At 42.3% G+C, this 26,940-nt stretch overlaps 1 protein-coding gene and 1 long non-coding RNA gene across 3 annotated transcripts; one reads left to right on the top strand and one right to left on the bottom strand.

Moving 5' to 3' along the window:
• Positions 1–63: 63 nt before the first annotated feature.
• Positions 64–24,928, bottom strand: LOC146572853 (myosin-9-like). Of its 2 annotated transcripts, XM_085277288.1 has the most exons (43): positions 24,696–24,928; positions 20,817–21,007; positions 20,580–20,720; positions 20,311–20,467; positions 20,112–20,139; positions 18,730–18,823; positions 18,299–18,319; positions 16,966–17,058; positions 15,863–15,926; positions 15,366–15,464; positions 14,902–15,045; positions 14,205–14,300; positions 14,007–14,083; positions 13,731–13,925; positions 12,896–13,069; positions 12,509–12,682; positions 11,650–11,764; positions 11,301–11,491; positions 10,968–11,089; positions 10,088–10,157; positions 9,808–9,968; positions 9,562–9,670; positions 9,085–9,216; positions 8,720–8,926; positions 8,486–8,623; positions 8,231–8,354; positions 7,973–8,144; positions 7,658–7,870; positions 7,287–7,431; positions 6,987–7,193; positions 6,725–6,829; positions 6,310–6,462; positions 5,942–6,190; positions 5,412–5,624; positions 5,099–5,311; positions 4,626–4,787; positions 4,295–4,423; positions 3,937–4,025; positions 3,610–3,733; positions 2,164–2,372; positions 1,975–2,083; positions 1,685–1,857; positions 64–907 (listed from the first exon to the last, which is right to left on the bottom strand). In XM_085277288.1, the coding sequence occupies exons 2-43, from the start codon at positions 21,000–21,002 to the stop codon at positions 802–804; spliced, it is 5,883 nt and encodes a 1,960-aa protein (XP_085133414.1). In that variant the 5' UTR covers positions 21,003–21,007; positions 24,696–24,928; the 3' UTR covers positions 64–801. The 2 variants fall into 2 exon arrangements, with proteins under 2 accessions (XP_085133414.1, XP_085133415.1); XM_085277289.1 differs by lacking the exon at positions 18,299–18,319.
• LOC146572852 (uncharacterized) lies at positions 24,702–26,919 on the top strand. The gene is made up of 3 exons (XR_014892763.1): positions 24,702–24,961; positions 25,326–25,421; positions 26,791–26,919. It is a non-coding gene; the product is annotated as an uncharacterized LOC146572852 (long non-coding RNA).
• Positions 26,920–26,940: the final 21 nt, after the last annotated feature.

Genomic DNA, 26,940 nt, shown 5'->3' with positions numbered 1-26,940 from the left:
AAAGGCCAACTCTGAATCAACTACAGCTCAAAGTGAATAATCTCACAAGACACAAGATTCAGATGCATTTATTCTCCATTTATTTCATTTAAGGCATTTTATAAAATGTAGAACAGCCTTACAATATTGGCATCGGTGTCCTGTAATTTCTTGATTAATACAGTGGCAGGTATTTACCTAAAATAGGGCAAGTTCAGCAGGTAGAAACTAATGTGCCAATAGAAACCATTTCAGCTGCAAAGCATAGCACAAAACAGGAGACAGATCCAATACATGATGACCCAACACCAGTAAAGTATAAAGCCAGTGCGTGGGGGCTAACCACCTATATTACTGCATTCCACTTAAAGATCTGAACATTTCAGTCGTGCTTGAGTTGGGATTGTGCAATCTGGCTGAGGTATTAACAGAGTGAGGAAGGGCATACAGTACCAACGTTATACTGACACCAGCACAGTGTGAAGCACAAAAACTCCCAGAGTGTCCAAAACTAGCACAAAGTGACAACGTTTTTTTCTCCCCCCCCCCATTTAAATCAACACATCAACCTCCATCTCAGATAAACTGGAAGGTTTGTTTAAACAGTGATATGTGTCATGACATACACGTTAAGTAGAAAAATATACTAAGAAAGTTTATGTAAAGCTTTCATAGAAAACATTTGCTGACATGAGTAAGATTTGGCCAAATAGAAATGCATTACACTTAAAGCAGGATGAGGGGAGGGAGGGGATGCAAGGTTACATTTATATGCATTATTTTTGTGGTCCGAATTTCCCTCCTGGCTTCTCGTCCTGCTTTTCACTCAGCTGCACGTTCAGATGATTCACTCGGGAGTCCGCTATCATCGTCGCTGTCCCCAATACGATTCAGGTTATGTCGCAGAGTGTGAGACACGTCTCCACGCCTTAAGAAAAAGGAAAAACCATTAAAACACAAGTGTAGCACTTTTGGATTTTGGGCATCCTTCACTTTGTACTTTAGTCCTGATTGCCTCAAGCTTTAAGAAAATCCTCAATTGTACACTTTCCCATAATGCATAACGTAGCAGGCTTCCTTTAAATGACATTCTGTAAATTCAGCTGCTTTTGACGGCTTTTAATTCTTTACCCCTTAAAGAACTGAGCGGTCTGTGTCATATTTCAGGACTTGCAGAACACAACTGGGTTTGCATCAGAAGTTAGTGAGGGTGGTCTCTGCCTATTCAGCTACCCTTGTAAAACCTAGGAAACTATTCTAATGGGCCTTTTTACTAATCTATACTGAGGTGTCAAAACTCATCATTAAGTGTTCAGCAAGGTCGTCAAATGTCGCCTCAATGGGGCGAGCGCTGCTCAGCTGTTAACCCGAACACTGTCATTACTAACCATTTGTTTTAAACAGTCCAGGAGAATTTTGTGTGACACATCTCATATCCTGGACTTGTTCTGACACTCTGCATATTGCAAGTTTAAAGTTTCAAGGTTCTTAATAGCAGCCTACAGGATGGTGGACATCGAGTTAGTGCAGCAGCCATGCCTACAATCAATGTAGATTTTGTGCTTTGAATGCACGTGGTCATTATAATGTCTGTACTGTCGGCAACATGGAATATAAAACAAATTTCCTTTTTGGAAACAAAAGAATTTTCATGTAAAAAACAAAACAAAACAAAAAACATGAGTTCCCCGACAAATGCCACTACCTAAGCTTGCTCTTCAGAGAGGAGACCTCACGGTTCATCGAGTCTGCTGACTCAGTTGCATCATCCAGCTCCCTCTGCAGCTTCCTGCGGTAGGCATTGGCTCTTGTCAACTCCTCCTCCGATTCCTCTAGCTGACGTTTCAGCTGACGCATTCGGCTATTTGCCTTTTCAGCCTGCGGAGAACAGTCAGTGTGGGAACAAGCACATTAGCAAGGAATCAGGCTTAAATATCAGGATGTCTTAGTCCTTGAATAACTTTGAAATTACAAGTAAAGCGTGATTGGGTTAACCTGATCTTTGTACTGATCCATGTTGCGCCTCTCGTCTTCAATCTGTACCAGCACCTCTTTCAGCTTCTTCTCTGTGCGTCTCGTCAGCCTGGAGGCCTGCTGACGCTCCCTGCAGTAAACGAGAGATATGTTGCAGTAGGAAAGCCAATGCAGTATATAAAACAAACGGTCCATTTCATCGCCCCTCACTTTGACTCTGTGTCGAGCTGTTCTTCCAACTGGGCAATCTTGGCCTCTAGGCTGGTGATGGTGAACTTGTACTTGGACTTGATGGTTCCTTCAAGCTCCTGCAGCTTCAGTTTCAGCTCCTTGTTCTGGCGATCCAGCTGTGAGCGAGCGCCCTCCAGCTGCTGGGAGTTGCTGCGCTCTGTGCTCACGTCTGAGGTCAGCTGATCGACCTTGTGTCAGACACACAGGAGAGTTACCGTACTGCTGATAACCACATGCCATATTCTGTAACCAATCCAGTGCCTTCATAGTTAAAGTTAGATGCAATTCAACAATTCAAACTCAGTTTTTCTAAACACTTTACAGATGAATAAACTTGCATAACAACCAACTTTTCACAACAACTGCAAAATTACCAACCAGGTTAGGCAGGTTTTAAAATGTTGAGGTAAACGCTGGAGTTTCGTGAATGTTGTGGAGTCTTTCATAAACTGTTCATGTTGGGTCTCAGTCTGTGGACATTGTGGAGAACTAAAAATACCTTTGAGTATACATAGACAAACTGGACTGGGTTAAAAACACCACTGCACTTTACAGGAAAGGCCAGCATCTTTATTTTTTGGGGCGGCTGAGGTCCTTCAACATCTGTTGGAAATGCTCCGGATTTTTTACGAGTCAGCTGTGGTCAATGCTGTTGCATGCTGGGGGAGCAGGTTGAGGGTCACAGATGCCAACAGACTCAATAAAGTGACCAAAAAGGCCAGTAATATTATAGGGATGGAGCTGGACTCCCTCGGGGTGGTGTCTGAGAGGCGGATGTTGTCCAAGATAAGACAATGCTGAATACCTCCCACCCACTCTATGACGCGCTGGCTAATCACAGGAGCACGTTCAGCGAGAGACTGAGATTACAAAAAGCCCCACTGAACGACACAGGAAATCATTCCTGCCTGTAGCCATCTCCCTGTAAGACTCCTCCATCTAACACACTGCAATAGTTACACCCTTTTGGCACACACTCTACAGTAAAGTAGCAAATGACAAAGTTCACAGGTTAGAGTCAAATGTCATACATTCTGCCTCTAATATTCTTGATATTTATTTATAATCACCTCTGTAAATTCTTGATGTTTATAATTAAGTGATTTGTATATATTAGTGCTGTTCTTAACATATTGAATTGTTTAAATAGTTTAGTCTGTCACTGTTACCATCTTGGAGCAACTGTAACCCACATAATTTTCTTCGGGATTAATAAAGTATTCTGATGATTGATATTGTGGCAGACTCATGAAAGGCAACCCCCCCTTTTTTTTTTTTTTTTAAACCGGTTTTATGTATTCTTAAACCTACTCAACTAAAGTGTTCACTTTATTTCTGTGATAACTGATGACCAATAGAAACACTTAACATCTTATTTTATAAGTAGGGCAAATATTTAATGTTAACAATCAAACAGGTGTCTACCTGCTGTGTGCTTCTCCTCAGGCGATCATTGACCATTTCAGTGTTGAGCTGTTCCTCCTCGAGTTCCCCTTCGAGCTCGGCTATACGAGCCTCCAGCCTTCGCTTCTCATCAGTCAGCTGAGAACTGCAAACAAATGAGGAAGAGAGAAGGTGACGCTTAATGTGATAGTGTCCCGAGAGAAACTTGTAGCCTGTGCAGGCATAAGTAAGATTCAAAGTTGTTCCTGAAATCTGAGTTTCCATATTTAATTTTACCATTCGTGATCACACACACACACACACACACACACACACACACACACACACGCGCCAGTATTTCATTCATACATCTTGGTGTTGTTGCCGTTCAGCTCATCCTGGAGCTCATCCCTCTCGGTCTGAGCCTGTCTCTTGAGTTTTTCTGCAGCGGACAGTTCCTGGAGGAAATATTAGGCACAAGTGAAACATACTACAGAGTTACATGTAAACAGTAAGATTGCAACACATTGAAAATGTTCTCAGAGTCATCATTTGCATTAAATGAAGACCCATTCTAGAGTTCTGACTCCAGAAAAGCAGACTGGGATACATAAAGTCATCACTGAGGAAGCTTTGCAAGAAGCGTCTAGCTCTTAAATATCAGTTATGTTGGCTAATTTTCCTCACACAGTTACATCACTCTGTAATCGCCATTTCATCTCCATACCTCCTGGGAGTGCAGCATAGACGCCTCCAAGGTCTTGAGCTTCTTCTCACTCTCTTTGGCTTCATTGACAGCTTCATCTCTGGACAAACGAAGCTCATCCAGCTCTCTCATTATATCTTTCATTTGGGCCTGGAGTGTGGACATGAAATGTATTTAAGGTGAACCTTTAAATACAGGCTGTCAGCTCATTTTACAAAAAATTAAAAACTATGACAATGGGTGGTAATTGGTTTTATGGCATCTGTAAGTGTATAATAGTCTAATTTTAGAGTGACAAGTCTCTGTATTACATTCTGTGTTGTGTTTATGGATGCATGCTTGCATATTTTACCTGGAGTTTTTTCAGCTGTTTGAGGGCGTCATCGCGTCCCTTGTTGGCAGCATCGATCTGGGCTTCGAGGTCGGCCAGGTCCGTCTCCAGTTTCTTCTTAGATGAGAGGGCTAGAGCGCGCTGCCTGCGCTCATCCTCCAGCTCAACCTCCATCTCTCGCACCTTCGAGGTTAAAACGGGTAAGAAAGAAATCATGGCTCAGCCAAATATTATATATCTGGAAAGTAATTATTTTGTGACGTGTTGGGGGAGCTAAGAGAGTTCTCCCATCATGCCTTGGGACATGTGCTGCTGTTTAGATGCAGTACCATAAGTGAGTTCGGTTAAGCTGTTTTGTGTAGCACAAGCAAGTGTTTAATAAGGAGCTCCCCCTACCAGCTTGGGGGTCAAACAGCGAGCTCAATCCCTGTGTGGTGCTTTCTTGTAAAGATTCCTCTGCTTGCCATAATATGTTTGTAAATTCTCTGTGGAACCTGTTTAACAAGCTGCTTCCTCCTCTCTTCTCCCTGCTCGTCTCTGGCCTGCAGGTCTCGCTCAAACTGGGTCTTCATGGCCTGCAGGTTGACCTCCAGACGTAGCTTGGCATCTTCTGTGAGCTGCAGCTCATCCTCGAGCTCCTCCAGCTGGATTTTCATCTCCTCCAGCTGCTGCTCCATGGCACGCTTGGATTTCTCCAGGTCATGAACCTGAAGGTGAGCAGTTTGCATTGATAAACAGATTTTGAGTAAAGTGTTGCTCATGACCAACTTCTGCTGGGACAAGTAAAGGACGCCGGCACAGTCTTACATTCTTGCCGACGTCGTCTTTGGACGAGACCAAGTCTTCCATCTCAGCTTTGAACTGTTTGTTGGTTCGGTCCAACTCGTCCTTCAGGGTCGTCATGGTCTCCAGCTCACGAGCCAGATTCAGTGCTCGTGTCTCCTTCTCTCTGGCTTCAGCCTCAGCCTTGTCGCGTTCCTCAGCGTACCGAGTAGAAATACTTTTTTCCTCTGCCAGCATCTAACAGGAGAAGAACAGCAGAAATAAAATGCTTCATTTGTGAAGCAAAAGATCCACTTTCTTCTTCAACTCAAGTGGCTGAGAAATCAGGTTACTCTACCACACCCGTAATATTTTAAAATCGATTATGTGTGAGAGGTACATGACTTTTTGTCAACGTCTCGGTTCTTTACTTTCTCCGTTACTGTGTTGAGCAAACAATCCTTCATACACAACAACAATCCGACTTTATATGCATATTAAAGAAAGAAATATAACCACTAATCACATCTCACTAGGACAGTAGGAAACAGTCTGCTCTTATGGCCCTTTGATACCTGATCAAACTTTTTCTGCTTTTTCTCCAGGTTGGACACGATCTGCCTCAGATGGTCCTGGTCCACCATGAGGTCATCCAGCTCCTGCTGTAAACGGGTTTTTGTCTTGTCCAGTTTGTCATATGCTGCCGTCTTTTCCTCCAGCTGCAGTGTCATGCTCTCCAACTCCCGCTGGATTTTCTTGCGGTTCTCCTCGGCCCCCTCGAACGACGAGGCCTCGTGTTCCAGCTTCTTCTTCATGTCCGCCAACTGAGGCGGGGGAAAAAGAAACATTTGTAGACGTTCTTGATCTGTGGTAACTGAATCAAGGTTACAGCAGAGGAGAAGATCTCTATTGGCTGCTGTGTTGTATTGCATTGTGGACCGACCTGGGTCTGCAGAGTGGAAACCTGCTTCTCCACGTTCTTCTTGTTTTCCTCCCCCTCCTCCAGCATCTCCCGCAGGCTGTTCTGCTCCTCCTCCAGCTGCCTCAGGCGTGTGGAGAGGGAGAGCTTCTGACGAGTCTCCTCTTGAAGCAGCTCCTGTTCAGTGAAGGAAATAGAACAATATAATCCAAAAAGTACAATAACTTATTACTGGTTTGCTCAGGACTTCGACCAGTGATGTCCACCCTGAATTACTTTTATTAAAAATCTTTTTCTTTATACAAAAAAGTAACATGAAATTATTATTTCTGCATTTTCTGTCCTTGAATATAATATGTGTAGCCAAGTTTTATAGCATATAAACTAAAAAAAATAAACCCTTTTCATTAGAAGTAATAATGAATTTTGGCATTTTCACCTGTGCATCCTGCAGCTGAGACTCCACTGAAGAAAGGTCCTTGCTGGATTTGATGTTCTTGCCCTCTGCTGCACTCAAAAGGCTGTTTGCATTGTCCAACTCTGACTAGATATGATGAAAGAAGGAGGAAAAAAAAAGAAGAAAAAGAAAAAAAAGAAGTCCATTAAATAACAATTCACTTGCAGCTACATCCTCCCCCTGTACAAGCAGTTAAATCAACCTTCTACCCCTTAAATCACCCCTGCCAGATGACTAGTCATACCTGCATCTTTGTTATCTTGTCGGCGAGCTCCTTCCGCTGGCGCTCACTTTCTCCATGTTTGACCTGCAGTTCTTGAACCTGGGTTTCGGCCTTCTTGCGACGGTTTTCCGAGTCCCCCTTACCTTGAGTCAGAGTCTTCAGCTCGATCTGCAGCTCATTCAACTCGCTCTCCAGGGCATGCTTTGTTTTCTCCACTGATGCTTTGTTCTGCAGGAGCAACAAACATCATTTTTATTTTTTATTTTTTTATTTTTTTTAAGATGACTGCTGACACCATCTTCTGACCAGTTTTTAAATAACCTTTTTGGCCTGCTCCAGCTGTTCGTTGAGCTCATCGAATGCCTGACTGTGTTTTTGCCTCATATCGGCCATCTGCTGCTCATGAGCCTTGGCCTCATCCTCGAGTGTCTTCTTCAGCTGGGCAACCTCACTTTCACGCTTGCTCCTGCATGGACAGGAGGAGGAAATAAATGACCAGGAGCACAAATCTCAAACAGTTCGTTTACATTCAGTAACTGATGAAGGGCTATCTTAGTCTTGAATCTCCTAACATACAGACTTGTATTGTTCAAGTAAACATAAACAGACTTAAGGTCCAGAACTTGAAAGGAATCGGTCATCTCATTTTCCAATAAATTGTTGGGTCACATCTATGCAAGCCTGACTGTCACCTCAGCTCCTGCTGTGCTGCAGTGGTATCCAAAGTGTCCTCCAGCTCAGTCTTGAGTGCCTCCAGCTCCTCTCCGAGGTCTCGCCGTTGTTTCTCAGACTTGGACCGTGCCTGCCTCTCCATCTCCAGGTCCTCCTGGAGCTCTGAGATCTGGGCCTCAAGCTCTCTTATCTTCTTCTGGGCCGTGTTCTTGGCTGCAGATTCTTCCTCAATCCTGGCGGTTAGGCAGAAAGAGTTAATAAAACAAAGCCAGTCTTCCTTTTGTTAGTTAGGGTTAGGGTAACCCTACCCTAAATGAAGTAAGTATTGGACTAACCTAGCAAGTGCAGCCAGGAGTTCCTCCTCTTTTTTGGCCAGCTGAGCTCTGAGTTCAGCAATCTGGGCCTGCAGGTCTGCAATCTGGTCATGGAGCTCAGTCGAGTCTCCCTCAAGTTTACGTCGGTTCTTCTCCAACTCCTGGCGCACCTTCTCCTCTTTTCTCAGACGTTCTGCATTAAGAAGAAAAAAATAAAGTAGGAAAAACTGCAATCGACTCACAGTAGATTCAAAAACAACCTCAATGATAAACACTTGCCCTCCAAATCTGTGATCATGGCTTCATGTTTATTCTTGAGTTTCTGCAAGCTTTTGGACTTCTCTTCCTCCTCAGCAAGGTTTGTGGTGAACTCGGAAACCCTCTCCTCCAGCAGTTTTTTCTCCTGAGGTAAAAATGTATAAAACATATGAACATTTAAATTGTTGTTATTCTGCTGGAATATTTCAGGGTTAAAGAAATATTCTTTGTATTGTGAAATCATCAGTATGGGGATGTTAGCATGATGTACAACACCTTGTTAAGCTTGTTGTTCTGGTCATCCAGCACCATCATGCCCTCCTCGAGTTTCTTCAGCTTGGCATCTGTAGTCACTTTCTCCATCTGGAGCTTCTGCCTGGCTGCTTCCTCCTCATCCAGCTGCTGTTCAAGCTCCTGTATGAACCAATAAATACAAATAAATGATATTAATAACCTTTCCAAAAGAACATTTTGATTTCTCTTAAAGCCCGTCGCCAGGACGTTACAGACCGTGATGTTCTGCTGCATCTTTTTTCTCTCATTTTGCATCTGAACGACCCTCTCCTCCTCTTCCTCCAGGCGAGACTCCATGTCGTGGAGGATTTCCTCCAGCTCCTGCTTCTTGATGGTCAGACGGGATCGCACCTCCTCAGCCTCGGCACAGAGGTCCGTCTCAGCCTGAAGCTGCTCTTGAAGAGCCGATTTCTCTGCATTCAGCTACCAGAGGAGAACAAAGGTTAAATCTCCAAGCTTCAGAAGACTTCTCATTGTGACATGTGTGTTATGAATTTTTTTTTATGTTCTCAGTTTAAACTTTGCCACATTCACACAAGAGAAAATTTAACTGATCAAAAAGGTTAATATGTGATTCTTACCTGTTGCTGCTTGGCCTCATATTCTTTGATCAGCTCCTCAGCCTTCTCTTGTTTCTCCTTCACCTTAATCAGCTCCTCTTCCTTGGCCAGCATCTCCTCCTCCTGCCGACTCACCTGCAGCAGAGGCTTCACCTGGAGGAGGGGAGAAGGGGGAAAAAAAAAAAAAAAAAAAAAAAAAAAAGTGGTTAAATGGCACTCAAGAGAAACTGAAAGCAAAAAGAGTGAACATACCAACACCTGATTGGAGACAGTTTGGCAAGTTCAGGTAAACTCTTAAAACTAATTAACTAATTTAATTAATTAAACTTTAAGTTTTCTAAAATAATTAATGTCATTTGTCACACAAGGAGTGGCCTTGAAACCAATCAATCTGGTCTGCTTACGTTTGTCCCAAGTCATATCTCTAACCCCACCCATGAAAAAACAAAACAAAAAAAAAAAACAACAAAAAAACAAAACCCAATATTCGTCTGTTACCTTGGTGAAAAGTCTCCACCACTGCCAGTTCCTTAGTTTGAGATAGGCGGCACAGTTTCGCTGGATAACCCTCATGGCTGTCAGCTGCTGCTGCCTCTTGGTGAACGCTCTATAATTAGAATAACAAATAAAGATTACCCTGCAGACCAGATTATGAGAACTGAGTAAGAAATCACAGCATGCTCCAATGTTGCCCATGTGCAAAGGTGCTAGCTGAAATAAAATAAAATAGCTGATGTCTCATACTTGCGGGCCACATATCCTCTGCACCAGGCCTGGAAGCTGATGATCACATCAGTGATCTTTATGTCCCTCTCCTCCTCCAGGTGGGCCAGGACTCCAGCCCTGAAGAACACTTTGCTCTGACCGATGCGGAACAGGTTTGAGTCGAGCTCCAGGGCTTTGATCTGACAAGCAGAACAGGGAAGTGTTTCAGTGAAACAAAACAAGACTTGTGATGAGTCCTCTTGCTCTTATGATAAATTGAAAGCTTCTACAGCTGATCTATTGATTGTGTTGTTCTTACCATGAGCACACAGGCTTGCTTGCCATCCATAAATCCCTTTGGAATAGCGGTAGGAGTGAGGATTTCATACCTGGGAGAGAAGATCACCATTAAATCAATTAGCAGATAAAAAGGCTGACACTTTCAGGGTCAAAACTAATCTGTAAAATCAAATCCATGTAATGGAACAAATAGGCTGTTTTTTTCTGTCCTTTCCTGTTTGGAAACCCCCCCCCAAAATAAAGTGTACACAACAAAGTGTTGTGTACTTGACGTGTTGAGTGTGCAGAACTAAATGGGACATCCTGAACACTTCTGATTAAAATCGAATGTAGATCATTTATTTTCAAGTTTGTGACCTACGTATGTTGTGAGACTGGTTCAGTTTGTTTATTTGCAAGAAAACTAAGAATAAGGATTTGTATGTAGATTTGACCAGATGTGTGGTTTGCTCTAGTTTACATTTTTAGTTTTTGCACTGCAAGATAAATTAATATAACCATTTCCTAAAGGGGAGATATTTTCCCCAATTGCACATTAAATAAATAAAAATCAAGTTGTTGCCTCAAGTTAATGAGAAAATAATTTGGAGATTATTTAGCATTCGGACTGCTGTTGTTCTACTTAGACACTGAGGTGGTTTAATTAGGATATCAACATTTACAGCATTTAAAGAATGAATACAATTTAAATAACAGCCCATCATTCTTGTATGAAATGCCCTCATGGGAGAGTTTATTTAGCAGTGGGAAAAAATGAGCCTAAACCTCTTATATAAATGTATAAAAAAAAATTAAAAAAAGATGACAGAAAAAAAAAACAAAAAAAAAAAAACCCCACAATCTGCTGTTTTGGGTTTGTTTTTTTTGTAAAAAACAAAAAAAACAAACAAAAAACCTACCTCTGTCTGAACTCCTGGAAGACGATGCGGTTGGGGAAGCCCTGTCTGCAGATCCGAATCCCCTCCAAGACTCCGTTACACCTGAGCTGGTCCAGAACCAGGTGAGCTTCCAGTTTCCCAGCCTGGAGGAAGAAACGATTGAAAAGATGGATTCATGTGTTCTGTCTATTAATCCTAGAAATGCTGTCAGTTTCACGGTTCAGATAAACAGGCTCAAGTTGGCAGATGCACATGATCAGTTTTAATCACGACACGTGACTGATGCAACAGTCTATCTGCACCTGCAGTGCTGAGAAATTCATCGAGTGTGGCATCAGTTTGTTTATTCAGTACCTTCTTCTCGTGGTTCGGGATGATGCAGCGGACAAAATTGGGGTTGGTGTTTCTAAGGGTGGTCATGAGGTTAGTCAGCTGCTCCTTGTAAAGCTGACCCACGGTGCGGAACATACCCTTTCGAGTTTTGAACGCACCCTGCGCAGAGTCCGACATTCCTGCCACCTTATCCAGGCCGACGATACGATCCACTGTTAAGATGCACAGAGCACAACTGAGTTCAGCTGTGTTGATCATTGTGTGACTTGGCTCTTAATGGTGCTGACACTAGTGAATCTAAATTTTTATGCCTCACACTCAAAGAACTGGGCCTCTTGGATACACAGATAAAGTCAGTCACATGACCTACCATCTCTCCACAAGTCAGAGGTAAACTTGTCTGTAGACTGGTTGAGCAAAGTGGCCACACACTCATTCAGAGGATCCATGTTCTTCATCAGCCATGCGTTTGCCTTGTAGTCCACCTGCAGGAGACGGATGTAAAACACAGGATGATCAGCAACCTCGGCCTTATTTTTAAGTTTGTGCTTCAAATGCCCCATTTTATATAGAACCTGATGCTTTGCTGCAATGAATAAATCATGCACCTGGTAAACGTGTTTTTGTATTCCACGACCCTGAACTGGATAAGCGGTTCAGAAAATACACTGATGGATGAATGCTGTGTGGGCTGTCATTTTGCTGCCATCTAGTGGCACGTAGAAAGTACATTACTCAAGTTGTGACCTTAATATTTTTCCGTTTTATTTATAAATCCCCAAGTTACAGTTGCCTAAAGGTGCTTTGTGTTGCAACAGGAAAAAAAAAAAAAAAAAAAAAAGCCAAATAATCAGATGATCTACGAGAAAACACTCTGCGACGGTGGGAAGGAAAAACTCCCTTTCAAAAACTGGAAGAAACATCAAAGTGACCGTCATCTGACTCAAATACAGCGTTAGAGTATCTGAAAATTACACTCATCATTTAAGAATAGCAAAGTAGTAAGGAGCCGGAAATACATGGACAAAGTAAACTTATAATACATCACTCCCAAAGTAGTTTGTATACTTGTGAGATAATACAGCAACAGTGATTTCAAGGCTTATTTACAGGTTCAGGAACAGAATTTATAAGATTTCAGTTACTACTACTAAAAATGTTGTTGTGTATCATTTATTTATTAAAATTAATACTAATTAAGACTAAATTAAAATGATTTCACATCTGACCTTTCCAGCATAGTGAATGATGCAGAAATCTGCATCATCCTTGAGTTTTTTGGGTTTCTGGAACTTGGGGTGTGAGCCCTGCTCCTGAGACACCTTCTCCACAAACGACTTGTCAGTGGCTTTGGGGAACCAGCACTCTTCATCCAGCAGGGCCAGGATACCAGGAGGACTGGCCTGTAACACACACAAACACACACACACACACACACCTCAGAGGAATCCACTTAATCATGAAGTTTGGTTTCCATGCCACAATTATTGCACAACTGTTTGCTGTGAAGAACGTAAGCGGAAATTTCTGCAGAACACACGTAATTAATCAGAGGCGTCGCTCCAGGTTAAGACAGTTACTGCCGGAGGAGGAATGACAACTATAAGCTAACATACAGGTTTTTCAATGAGGTCGATGCAGGGCTGCAGGTCGAGGCCGAAGTCTATGAAGCTCCACTCGATGCCCTCCCTCTGGTACTCCTCCTGCTCCAGGATGAACATGGTGTGGTTGAAGAGCTGCTGCAGCTTCTCGTTGGTGTAGTTGATGCAGAGCTGCTCAAACGAGTTCAGCTGCAGGGGGAAAAAGGAAAAAAAGAAAAAAACCCACAAAGGACAGAGTCGTTTCAGTAAATGGAAAATAAAACATTTTTCCCTTGTAGAAATAAACTGATTATTTTTTAAATAATTTACATTTATAATATTTATGCTGAAAAATCATGAGGTTACACAGTTTGAATTGCTAAACCTGGTGTAGTATAGAAGTATATACACAAGTTAAATCTTTCGGCTGCTCCCTTTAAGGCTCACCACTGCAGATCCTCTCCTACTCCCAACCCTCTGCATGTCCCTCCCTACATCCATGAAGCTTTTGTGTGGTCCTCCTCCTTTTCTCCTACCTGGCTGCTCCATCTTTAACATCCTTTTGTCCAGTATATTCACCATCCCTCATCTCTGTGTCCAAACCACTCAGCCTGGGCTCTCCCTCTCTGACGAACTCATTTGTAATCTTGACTGTTCTGCTCACCCCCGATGAAAATCTGAGCATCTTCAACTTGTAAACCTTCCCTTTCACTCTCACTGCTATCATGTTACAGAAGTTGATTGTCCCTTGTTTCGGCTGGTGGATCCCTGGTATTTAAACTCATGTGCTTGTATTATTTTGATTGAACTTTCCCTCTCCTCTCTCTGCAGGATGCAAAATCAAACAGACAATATTTAAGTCTAAATGTACCTCAAAGATCTCAAACCCAGCGATATCCAAGATACCAATGAAAGAGGCTCCCTGCCTCTTGGTCTTATCCAAGGCCTTATTGATTCTCATGACCAGCCAGCGGAACATCCTCTCGTAGGAGGCTTTGGCCAGAGCCTCGACTGCAAACTCGGCCTGCTCCTGAGTCTGGGCCTTCTGCACATAGTCCCTACCAACCTGGAGAAAGGAACAGGACACATGTGGATGAAATGTGTTCCTAAAATGACATGACACGACAACAATCACAGATTTTCAGACCTTGATTCTTGGAGACAAGATGGCTCGTGTGAAGTCGGTCACATTGATGCCGAGTAGGTGGCACACTTTCTGAGCAGCTGGGGGTGAAACACGGGTATCATATTGGAGCATGCAAAGGTTGATGCGTGAATGAAATGGCATGCAGCTGAAGGCACGCATAGAGGACAAGACGATGATGGTGTGTGTAAATGCGTATACCGGTGTCATCGGGCAAGGAGGCCTGGTCAGAGTTGCGCTCCTTTTTGAAAGTCATGTTCCCCAACTGCAGCACGGCAGACACCAGCTTCAACAGGCCTGACCAAGAAACAAAAGTCAATGTCAGCATGTCTGGTCACCTCGCAAATTAAAAACACCCAAAAGATATTCGGACTTATCTGGGAAATCAAAGGCATAACTAGAACGCAATTTTTAAACCCTGCGCTGTAACCTTACACATAACCTGACGTCCACCTCCCGAGACACATCAGGTCGACCCAGCCCGCAACAACTGAATGGTGTAGGAGTCCACGGTGTAAGGTTGTTCAGACTAAAATTAACCTTGAGTTGTATAAGTAGTATGTCTACTCTATACACGACTTAACCCAACTTCCCAAAGCTTTTCTAGCCTTTCCCAAGTTTGTGCAACAGCATCATGGTGATGTCACACCAAATCACATGCATTAAAGTCTTTTCTTGAACTTGTCACCCATCTTATTTAAACATAAAATAGCATTTCTTTGGAATTTAAAATAAATGCCTAAAAATGTGAGATTTGAGAAACAAAACAAAAAAACCCACAACACCACCACCAGGTAAGACGTGTGTGGAAAACCTTAAAAAGCATTATTAAAATCAATTAGTCACAAAATTAACTTGCAGACTAACCGATAGTTAAAATAAACAAAATTATAAGTACCAGTTATTTCTTCATCTGGGATGCTCATGATGTTAAAGGCCTCCATGGTTTCGGCGTACAGGTCTTTGTCCTGCTGTCCAGGAATGGTCACATGTCCGTTGGACAGGAAACGGTACTTGCTGTAATCCTCCAAACACAACTCCGCTGGATAATAACGAGAAGGAGAGACAGATTTATTCACCAAGTACTCTTCATTTTATTTCTGTAAAGCTGAAGAGTTGGGCCTTGCATTGGCTCAACCGCAAACAGAGCTCTGCAGTCGCAGTGGCTGTAACGACGGAGTGAAGAAAAAGTGAAGCTCCATCATCGCGGCCCAAGTCGGCCATTTCTGATGCATTACTATGAGTTCTTCATAGATTGCAGTGATCAAAAATTTAAAGCACATGCAGCTGGCAGGGCTGGCACAGTGACTTGGCTCTGTGCAGCCTCTCATTACATTCAAAGAAAAGGGTTTCAGTGCTCACAGCGCAGCTTCTCCCCAGCTCCCGTCAGCATGTAGTAGAAGATGTGGAAGCCCCTCTCGTCTTTAGCTTGTCTCACAGCTCGAGACTTCTCCAAAAGATCTGACAATTCAATCAAGGACAAAACATCAAAAGGAAGAGCAGCAGCACAGCGTCATCTATAAGAAAAAAACAGTTCATGGTAAAGTGATTAATTTAATCTGTTTGGCACCTTTGAAGCCCTCAGATTTTATTCATCACTTTATCTGAACTTCAGTCCTTTTCTTACAGGAAGGCCAAATGTCCAGACTACTTTTAATGATGCATAAATCAGAACTTAACAGGTTCAAGGTTTGGCAAAGAGCAGAAACGCCTCCAGAATTTTTACATTTGTGAGGGTGGTCAGTGCCCCGCTTGGCTCACCGTCAATGCCGCCCCTGGGAAAGAGGTGTAAGAGTTCACGGGAACATTAGCTCTTTTTTTCAGATTAGGCCAGAAGAAATCAAGTTTTAAAAGGATACAAGTTTCAATGTTGGCTCCAACGATGTAACCATTGACATCAAAGTTGATCCTGATGAATTTTCCCTGAAAAAGATTTTTTTATAAATCCACCACAAAAAGACATTAAGTCAATTTTCACCAAACTTTTATAGACTTTGTCTGAAAATAATCAACACATTTGGACCAAACAGCAGGAACTTCTACTCAGGCAGCATCTTTCACCAGTGTGAGATCCAAGGTGGACCATTTCCTGGTAGTTGTATAAACATGTAGATAACCTTTTGTAGCTCAGATTCTTTCAAAGTTGATATTTCTATTGTAAGTACTATTTAAGAAATACAACTACAAAAAACAAAACAAAAAGAAAACTACACTATTGGAGGGTTTTTTTTAAATTATTTGTTTTGGTTATGCATGTTTATTTGGGGATTTGGTGTTTTGGAGGGAATAATTTTATCGGACAGAAATAAGTGTCTTTACTGCACATGTGACAATAAAACTTAAAAAAAAACAAAAACAAAAAAAAAACGTGACTCTTAAATGTCAATGTGATTCTCCCAAAATGTGTCCCGAGTTTATGACTGAAAAGATTTAAAAACCCTGGTTGTGTCTACCGATTTCCCGGTCATCCGGGTTGCAGTAGTTTAAGTGCTTGAAATGAACGACGTTCACACATTACACTGTTTCAAAGGAGTGAATGAGGCCATCTAGGTCCACTGTGAATGAGCATCACTGAACAGCAGCTCTCAGATCTACGACGGAGTCTTGAAATCTCTTCCCCACTCACACCTTGGCTCATGTGACCCTTAATGACTTGAATGTTTACAGGGTGGGTGGATCGGCAACTCTCAGGACTTGGTATCTAACTTGCGTTAATTATCTGTGACTCTCCATCAGTTTTTAAAAACTGAAAAGACCTCCTGGATCAGAGGAGAAACATCTTTAAGAACTACAGACAGAAGTCCGGATGCCTTCATTTCAAGCACTTTTGCATTCATCCTAAGTGTCAAGTGTTGTTGCGTCACACATGCTAGGCAGAAAAAGTTGGTAGCTTTTGCTGTTTGAACCCTTTTCAAAGCTTGTTTTGAAAATTTAAAGAAAATAGAAAAAGAGCAGCTCTTACAAATCTTGAGGAGTTGTCATTCTTTACAGTCTTTGCGTTGCCAAAGGCCTCCAGGATCGGGTTTGCTTGCAGCAGCTGCTTCTCCAGTTCCCCCTGACAGAGAGAAGTCGGAGCCACAACACAGTTGGATTTAGTGGTTTAATGTGACACTCAGATGGACGCTGGTTAAGCAAGCGCAAGTTTAGACCACTTTTCCTGCAGCTCTGTGGCTAGCGAGTGGAAAACAAGTGTGCAGCAACTTATTTACTTTATTATAAACAATTGTGTCTGCACAATTAAAACAACACCCTCAGGAAAAGGCATTATTACACACACTCCTGCACATGCCAGCACACATTCCCACTGCACAGCAAGCCCGCTCAAGCACAAAATCCCTGTAAGATTTTCTGTCCATGCATGCACAAACAAGGGATCACAAGCAGCACACATGCAGGTTAGTCAAAAACCCCAAAAGGAAATGCAGGTAGATTCCAACAATCTGTATACAGTCACACAACAATGACAAATCGCAGCAACTGAGCAAACAGAGAGAGAGTTTTTATTAAAAAACAAAAAAAAAAAAACAAAAAAAAAAAAACAAACTGCTGCTGGGTGGAGTGGGAAATGTTTGTCTCGTTTCCCTTTATTTCCTCAAACCACAACAGATTCTTTAATGTGAATGAAATTTTTATTTTTGCAGTGTAGCCGTCTTTATCATTAGGCAAAAACTGAACCCAAATATAACGAGAATCAGTGAGAAAGTGCAGCACTGGAAGGAGCGAAAAGAAAAAGTTATTGGCCTTTGTGGATTAGGTTTTTTAAAATTTGCTTTAAGTTTTTGGAACAAATTGCTGAGTTGTTGATCATAAACATCTGGTTAATTAAAAATGTAATCAATAAAACTCAAATTTGTAAAATAATATTCAGTTGAAACCATCAGAGTGGCCTCGATTGGAAGTTACTAATCTTAATCTTATCATTTTACACCCTGTACACAGCCAACTATAAATACAAAATATGGAAAGTGCCATTTTTAAATGGGAAGTTTTGTGCATTCCTGCTTGGTAAAATTGTGTTGTCATACAGCTGAAACTAAGATGAAATAACATGTTTTGTGGGTTTGCAGTTTCCACATGCTTTAAGTCTTTTTCCAAAGCTAACTGCTTGATCTTAATGAAGATACAAATGGTCTTTCCTCAGCCAGAAAGCACATTTCCCCAAGCTGCTCCTTTGAAGCCATTATAATGGTTAGTTTTGTGTAATCTTGAATGCATTTTCTTCAATGTGAAGAAAACAAAATTGGTTAGTAGAGAAAACTTAAGTGGACATTTATGGAGGTCATAAATGAACTCACATGTGACAACACAGCAGAGCCCTGGAGAAAAAGTAGAAAAAAAAAGAAAAGTTGAACATATTTGATGCCATCTTCAGTGCAAGTATTACATGACTGCAGAGGAAACCTGCTGTCACCTGGTGACTCAAGAAATGATTAATTAAGCAGCTCGTGTCCGGTCCTGCTGAATAACCTACATTTAACATGAGTAGTACATGAACACACACGTGCACAAACACATCTGCGTTCTGCTTCAGCTGGAGCCGCCGCAGAGGTGAGGCGGGCACGTCGAGGCCTGAAATAGGAATGCGGTCGCACACAGCTTCCTCGAGTAAATCACGTTAAACAGATGGACTAACAAGGAAATCTACTGATACTTGATGTCAGAAGAGGGGAGGGAGGACCAGGTAATTCAACGTTTGTGCAAAAGGAAGCGACGATGATTTACTAACCTGGTCTTTTTTGGACTTGAAGGATGAGGCGACATGAGCAAGATACTGAATGACTTTCTTGGTGTTTTCTGTTTTTCCTGCTCCTGACTCCCCACTGCAGCAGAGAGATTTACACACGTGCATTATGATTAATTTAGAACTGATAACTGACGTAAAAGCAACAACAAGACAGAAAAATATCAATTTGCAGAAATTTAAGTAAATACTGATGCAGTTTGAGGTTAAAGTGATATAAGATGGAAGTCTATGGATTTATATCAGCATAACCTCAAGGCATAAGACATTTATTTAATAAAAACTAAGCCAAAATGCAGAAGCAGTGTGTGAAAAACTAAAGCACACCTTTGCTGCTTGTACAGGAATTAAGATTGTAAGTAGCAGCCAGGTGCCGCTATTTAAATGCACTTTATTGACCGATCATCAGAGAGTGTTGAGCGCCTCTGTAAAAGCAGAAGTTTCGAGGGTTTGCAGGTCTGACGCATTCAGATGCGAGTCATTGTGGTGACGACGAGGAAAGACATCAGCAGCGATTTTAGAGAATCAGATGCTGCTGCCTGTCAGCGTGGGGTTATACGGTCATTTCCAAACAAAGCATTCAAAACTGACAATCTTCCCAGGAGAGCCACTCCAAAGTCAGACCGCGCACCACTTGAAATATTAAAGTTCACAACAGTATAGTTAGAAAAAGACTGAACAAATACGGCTGTGTGGAAGGTCTGCCAGGAGAAAATAACATCTGTTGCAAAGTTACATCTGAACATGCAGTGTTCTTTGTCTTGTCAGCATCACATTGATGAAGACTCCAACATGACATACCACTACACACCTCATACAGATACCAAACCCGGTGTGGTGGTGTTTGCTTCAGACTTTAAGACAGCTGTGAATAAACTAATGCCCACAAACCCCAGTGACTGTGGGGTGGACTTTTCCACGCTCTGCTTCTGTGTGTCATGTGCTTTGTTTTATTTCACGAAGTCTTGACAGGTGCACCATCAACTGAGGTAATGACAGTGTTTTTATGGCCTTTGGAGTCTAGAACAATCAAATAATTTAGTCAAGTGTCTAATGGAAGACCTCCTTAAGCTTTACTACAGTGTTAGCATGAAGGAGGACACACTTCTAAAAACTGAGACATCAAATTTAAAAAAAAAAAAGAAAAAAAAAAGCTTAAAGTTTTGCTCTGAAAATGAAACTCCTAGACTAAATATTAGGCACTGGATATAACGCATGATGTCAAACTTTCCGCTACAAGGAAGAAAAAAAAAAGAAAAAGAAAAAAAAGTAGCGCAAACAAAAGGGGGGGGGGGATGATGCAATGATTGTAATTTGTTTTTGCAAAAACATAAAAAAAAAATGAACAAAAAAAGAGAAAGACTTGCGTGCAGAGGATGGACTGATCTTCACGATCTGTAAAAGAGAAAGATGAGACTCCAGATCAGAAACTAAGGTGAAGTGTGTGACATTTTAAACATTTTTTCCTTAAGCATGCCAATAAATTTCTAATTACATCTTTGTACGGTACATCATTGACCTGATGGAGTATGGACGCGTTTAAAACTAATTTTACAGCTGCCTTACCCTGCATCATGCTCCTGTAGGCCGTGTCTGTGATGGCGTAGATGTGAGGGGGCATCTCGTGCCTCTTCTTGCCCTTGTACATGTTCACGATCTCCTCGCTGTAGATGGGCAGGTGTTTGTACGGGTTGATCACAACGCAGAAAAGGCCGGAGTACGTCTGCGCGAGAGACAACATGAGACCAATCAGTCGACGAGGAGCAGCAGCAACATCGATTTCAGGAAGATCGGTGACATTAAAATGCAACAAAAACAGATCCCTGCCCACTCACATAGATGAGCCCGGAGTAGTATCTCTCCTTGAGGTTGTGCAGCACAGAGGCCTCGTTCAGGCAGGTGAGCTCCGCCATGTCCTCCACCTTGTTGAATTTGGGTGGGTTCATCTTCTGAATGTCATCCTTGTTGAATTTCACCTGAGATTAACAGAAGCAGAGTCAGGCTTGCTGAACAAGGCTGGGACAGTAAAAAGTACACACTGCAACACAGGCTTGTTGATTCTTCAGTTTCACCTTCTTGCCAGAGTCCGTCAGCTCCACCATGCACTCGTCTCCCTTCTCCTCTTTGATGGAGCCGGCCTCAAAACCCATCTTCTCACTGGGGACCCACACCAGCTTCTTGGTGGCCCAGTCGGCCTGAGCCAGAGGGTCGGTCAGCGCACTGCGGTCCCCATACAGGAACTTGTCTGCATCAGTCATGGTAGCTTTTAAAAAACAAAACAAACAGAACAAGAGGATTTTAACAAATATCAAAACACTGTGACAGTCTGATCTTTCACATTTTACAGACAAGAGCACTGAAATTATTGGGGCAAAAAATAAATTAAAAAAATAACTTTCTGTGAGAATTAAAAATACCTCCTTACAGAGGGGTACGCACATTACTTTACAGCAGCCGTTTCTGTGAGATTAAGGGCTAGAGATATGATGCGCTGGATTATTTTGACAGAATTTCTTGCAGGTACAGCGAACAAACTCTTGAGTCTCGAATCACAAGCTCCCAGAGACTCTGCAGAGTTTACCAACCTCAAAACCACAGTCGAGGCAAAAATACAATTTAAAATGCAGATGACTCATGAGTCCAAGTCATCTACACAGCCTGTACAAAAAACTCCATTTATTGTTGTGCAAGATTTAAGACCATCGAAGTGACTGTGCACGTTTGATTCATTGAAAGATTTCTACATAAAGGCAGGCTTACGACACTGAACGCAGTGTGTTCACAGTGGCAGCTTTGTTGCACGTCATCCTTCCTGTTGTCTCTTTTGTGTTGTAACTGAATTAAAGACACAAATGAGATAACTCTGAGTAAATAAAAATATTCAGATTAATGATTCAGATCAGACCACCAATACTGAGGACTGTGCTACCTCATCTTATGTGTGTGCGTTTGTGTTCTTTTTGAAGATGATGAGAACTGCACCACAGGTTTGGACATCTGCTCTGCAGCTGTTCCCCGCAGTGTCATTATGACCATGTAGCCTCTTTTCCTGCAACCACCTTTAACTTTAAACCAGAGCTGGGACAGCCAATCAACCCAGATACTAATGTCAGGATCACATTATTGACCTGAGGCTCATCGCAGTCAGACAAAATGATTAATCTCTTTTCAGCTGTGCTCTGTTCTACGACTGCTTTTATTTTTCTACCTGTCCATCTTTTGTTCCCCATCAGGCCCGCATTCCTTCCTCACCAACTCATTACACAGAATTCCACAAATTCCCGACTCCTGCTCATCATCCGTGACCCTCTGTTCCAGCACAGGTGATAAATGTGCAGCTATGCTGCTCTGTGTAGAGCCTATATGTAAAAAGCCTGACGGAGGTCTGTGGACGGACGCTTTTGCACTCAGAGTGGTAGAAAGGAATGTCAGAGCAAGTCTGGACAGGTGGAGAAATGTGATTATTCCCCAGCCACACCCTGGAGAAGTACTCGGGGCTGCAGAAAGAAAAAGAAATGCCCTGAAAGACATTAAAAACCTAAATAAATAATCAACTGGATGTGACCTTGCCAAGAAAATTTGCACATGGTGAATGCAAATTAAAGTTATTGACAGCCAGTTTTTCCCCCCCATTAAAAGAGTTTGTTCAGATGAACATATAATCTTTTACTTACAGCTTAGAGCTTTGAGTCATGCCCACTAAACAACCGTTTCATTTTCTGTCAAGAAAAAGGCACGTCTGTGACTGAAGCGTGAAACAACTCCACTTTGTTGCACAAAAGAGACAAACCAGCACTGATAAAAGGAGATGATAAGCTTCTCATAGATCAAACTATTTGGAACCAGTTCTCACCCCTGATGTTCAAAGCCTTTAGATGACTTAAGCTAGTGGAACATTTCCCCTTCCTGAAGTCATATTAGAAAAATCAAACATTAGAAAACCAATGTTTCAGCTGCATCACGCAGGCCAGAAATGACTGAACTCCAAGCAGAGAGGTCGGGAAAGATCTCAAAACATCAGACTCAGTGTAGATACTGTAGGTAGAAGATAAAGTTTTCCACACATCAACACCATCCTTCACCGATTAAGGATATAAATGCAGGTCGGTTTTATCGAATGATCCTGAAATGATAAGTTGGGCTGTAAGAGCGTTCATCATGAGCGCAGCCTGCACACCCTCGATGCTGAGACTCATTCAGAGGAGCCGACGTCTCTTGGATCAGAGGGTGGATGATGCAAAAAAACAGCAGAGCGGTGTGTGTGTTTGTTTTTGTGCAGAGATAAAGGCACAGATAGCGTGTGCGAGTGCGCTTAGACTGAGGGATAAAAGGGATCAGTGGACAAGGTGTCATCTGTGTCTCTCCTAAGTTCATTATGTGCTCAAAGTCTTGAAGATAAGTGGGGGAGGAAGAGGAACACACTGACATTTCCTCTGCTTTAATTCAGGACTGAAATCCTGCAGAGCGTCGTGTGCGTGAAGCTAAGCTATGACGGCTAAAGTCTTTTATTCTAAACTTCTTAGATTCACATGCATGCGGCTTTTTTGATGAAGCCACCAACAGGCCAACTTCCTCAGGAAGTTGCACACAGTGCCTTTGCACATTTTGACACGGTGGAACAAAATAACAAAATGAGCTACTTCAGTATTCTCTGTTCCTTTTATAATTAAAATCCAAACATTAGCTATCGTAAGCCGTGTCCTGGTGAACCTCCGCTGAGGTCGGGATGAAGCTTGACCACATCTGGAAACAGATCCACCCTCAAACACAGCACATGCTCTCCTATTGTCTGCAAGGGCCCGTTTAATCCACCTCTCTAGTGTTCTTCATCACGTTTTCAGCATCTCCTCCACTCGCCTGCTCTCTTTTGTTCTTGGCCGCAAGTCAATCCCGGCTTTATCCGGGCTTCTGTGGCTCTTACCTAACACAGAACACGAGTCCTGTCGTCTGAAGCCTGGCTGGTGATACGAGGCCGGTGGGGTGACAGACTGAGGAGGAGATGTTGTTGAGAATTGTTTAAAATGTGACTGCAGTCACAAGATGTTTGATATGTGAAACGATCGTGGCTGGAAGATGTAGATGGACGAGTGAAAAACAGGTCAAAACAGAAAAGTCAACTTTAAGCCGAAGATGTTTTGCATTTCACTTTGTGTAACAGGCAGAGAGCTGACTGACACTGAGGGTGAGATGGCATTTTTTTCTGCAGGACCTTGGCTGATTTTGTGGTCACAGTGAAGTTTAATTACAAAAGAGGAAGAATTGATTATGATCAGCAACTGGTTTTTGCAAGATATGCCCTTCATACAATTTAAAAAAAAATAAAAATTCATGTGCTGCTGCACTGCTCTTTGTCCTCTTTGGTGTCTGCTCTCCAATTTTGTGCCCTGCAGACAGACATAGCAGCTGGGTGTGTGCAGTTTGTTACATGAAGGAAGTCAAACTCCTCATCTTGTGCAACAATGACAAAAACTGCATTAAACTCTGTAAAAAAGGCAAACATGAGCTCTCGGTACCTCAAATTACTTCAAATTGTGTTTGTGCCATATTGTCATCGTCATCACTTCATGCAGCCTTCCACTCAGTTCATACAGGCCACCAAAATAAAACTTAACCCACATGAAGTTTATTCAGCTGTTTGAGGCTAAAGTTCTGAATTATTGTGAAGGTTTAAAGCCCGTCGAAGTAAAGCTCTCTGATTGTTGGTTTCACAGGTGTGAGAACACAAACACGTCTGCAAGCTCGCGTCTCAGCCAACAAATACAAAAAAGTCACTTTAAATTGTTGTAGAAATAATTCCGCAGTCAATGAGACGATAATGGAGCACGCGCTTCACCTGACGAGAGAACCTGCCCAGGTGTGAGCCATTACATATCTTATCTCTTAATTTCTTACTTTGAAGTCTTCGCTACAGCATTTTTATCTCTCTACCTGCAGGAAACGAGGTGACACACCTGATTTTCAGCTACAGGCACTGCAGGAGTGATGAGTCGCCTTCCTGCGTTCGTGTTTGCAGCAGTCCTCCTCCACCACCTCCTTCTCGACACCTTCACAAAACAAGCAGCTGCTCAGGAGGGGCCACAAGAACACCACCTCTCCGCTCCTCTTCGTCGCGTCTTCAGCCGGCTGTCCGCTCCGTCAAGCGCTCCTGCTGCTCAGGCGTGGATCAGCGAGGATGCGTCGACTCCACCTGGGATCGGCCCAGTTTTATTTTTCGCAGGTAAGCCAACGGCCCCGCCCCCTCCTCGCGCGGTGTTCAAGTGCTCCACGTAAAAACGCGGACTTGCGAGTCGCTCTGAATCAAAAAGAAAGAAATTTGCTATTTTACAACCCGGATGGAATTTTTTTTATAAAACAAAGTGCATAAATCATAAATGTTGATAATGAAACAGAAAATGGAAAATACAGTTTGACTGACCATACTCACTAACATCCTCCACTTATTATGAAGAGCTGTCTAATGAAATGACTAATTTTAAATTATGACTCACTTAAGTTCCTTGTCATTTTTTTTTCCTGACATGATATGATTGTCTATCAATAATGAATGCACAGCTTAAATAAATACCTGTTGTCTTCCACAGCAGTACTGGAAAAACAACCAAAGGCTTTCAGGGACTAAACCTCATTGAACATCACACATGTGGAAGTGCACAAATGTTCAAAAAGGTTCAACAACTGTAAGTTAGACTCTAAGGAGGAATGTAATGTCGAAATGTTCACTGGTGCAAGATCACTGCCCCCTATAGTGTGTGTCTGTGTGTACGTGTGTGTGTATGTGGGGGGGGGTCTGTACCTGCAACGGGACCAGAGGTGTGGCACCTCTCATGTGTCATTAATGACTGCAGCATGTAAACTAACATGTAAGTCTCGTGCACAAAGTGTGTTCCTGTTTTTATCATTTCATTTTTTTAAGTGGAAGCTGATTGGCCCCACTATCACTGCAGACGTGTCAGCCACAGTGGGCCTTTGCACCGTGTTTCTGACAGGGTGTTTTTATCTGCAACAACAAATTACATTCTAAGGTAAACTGAAGTAATAGAAACAAGAGCTGTTCTCACAAACATCCGAGCACATCCCAAACAAGGCCAAACGTTTACCTGTACCTTGTCTCCCGTCCACCAATGAGGTTCTGGTTTAATTTCCTACCTTATAAGGTCAGAGATTTCCAGAAAGAGAGAAGGCGCAGCGCTCAGGGGCGGAAGGAGGCGGGGTGTTTTGTTGCGAGGTCTCGCTGTGGTGTAACTTTCGTTTCGAGCCCTGTCTTTACCCCCAAGCCCCAGTCCCGCTGCTGTTAAAGACCTGACACACATCAAAGATGAGCAGAAATGTAGGAGCAGCAGGTCGCAGCATGAACGGAACAGACGGCACGCTGTGTGTATTCATATCTTTGTGGGGACCAAAAGTTGGAAGTCTACTTTACTTGTGGGGACCAAAATCCTGGTCCCCACAAGTTAAAGGCATTTTGAGACTTTAGGGAAATGGTTAAATTGGGTGTTTGTTAAATTTAGGGTTATTGTTAGGCATTCATTTTTCATAGTTATGGTTAGGGAAACCATTATGTCAATTAGATGTTCCCACAAGATATGAATACTTGACTGGTGTGTGTGTGTGTGTGTCTTTAACTGGTTTAACCTGTAGGCAATAAAATTAAGCATACACACTTAAAGTCAGGATTACTGTGAATAGATTTGTCCCACCTGGTGGATGAAAGTAATCCTTAAATGTTTTACACATAACCCTTCACTGTAAATGCCTTCATTAAAATACCTCTGAAAAAAACCTCTTTAAGATCCCCACATCTAATTAAACTACATCTGACTCAGCACACACCATATTACAGAGAACTGTGAAATTCATTATTAACACTTTATTTTTCTGTTTTCTTTTTTTAGACTTTTAGACTTTGATCTGGTAACAAATCTGAAATCTTCTTGAACAAGAAACAATGTCAATAAATTCATTTTTACTGTGAAAAAGTCCTGAGCCATCCTTCATATCTTCATATTTTGCTTCCAAACAGACACATTTTCTTGTAATTTCTTGCAGGTTCTCCTGGCTTTCTGAAGATCATCCAACTTTGTCTTTGGACATTGCTTCCTTTTTTCACTTGTTTTTAGTCCAGTCATTTATTAGGACCCCTTAACACTGATCTGTGAATCCTTCAAGCATAAAATGTCACCTAACCCAAGGGATGAA

This window comes from Mchenga conophoros, linkage group LG6 (genome assembly GCF_057382185.1).
Source record: "Mchenga conophoros isolate Kocher_MC1m ecotype Shallow Benthic linkage group LG6, M_conophoros_male_GT1.1, whole genome shotgun sequence".
NCBI lineage: Eukaryota > Metazoa > Chordata > Actinopteri > Cichliformes > Cichlidae > Mchenga > Mchenga conophoros.
Note: the sequence above shows the minus strand (reverse complement) of the source record. Positions and strands in the feature narration are given on the sequence as shown.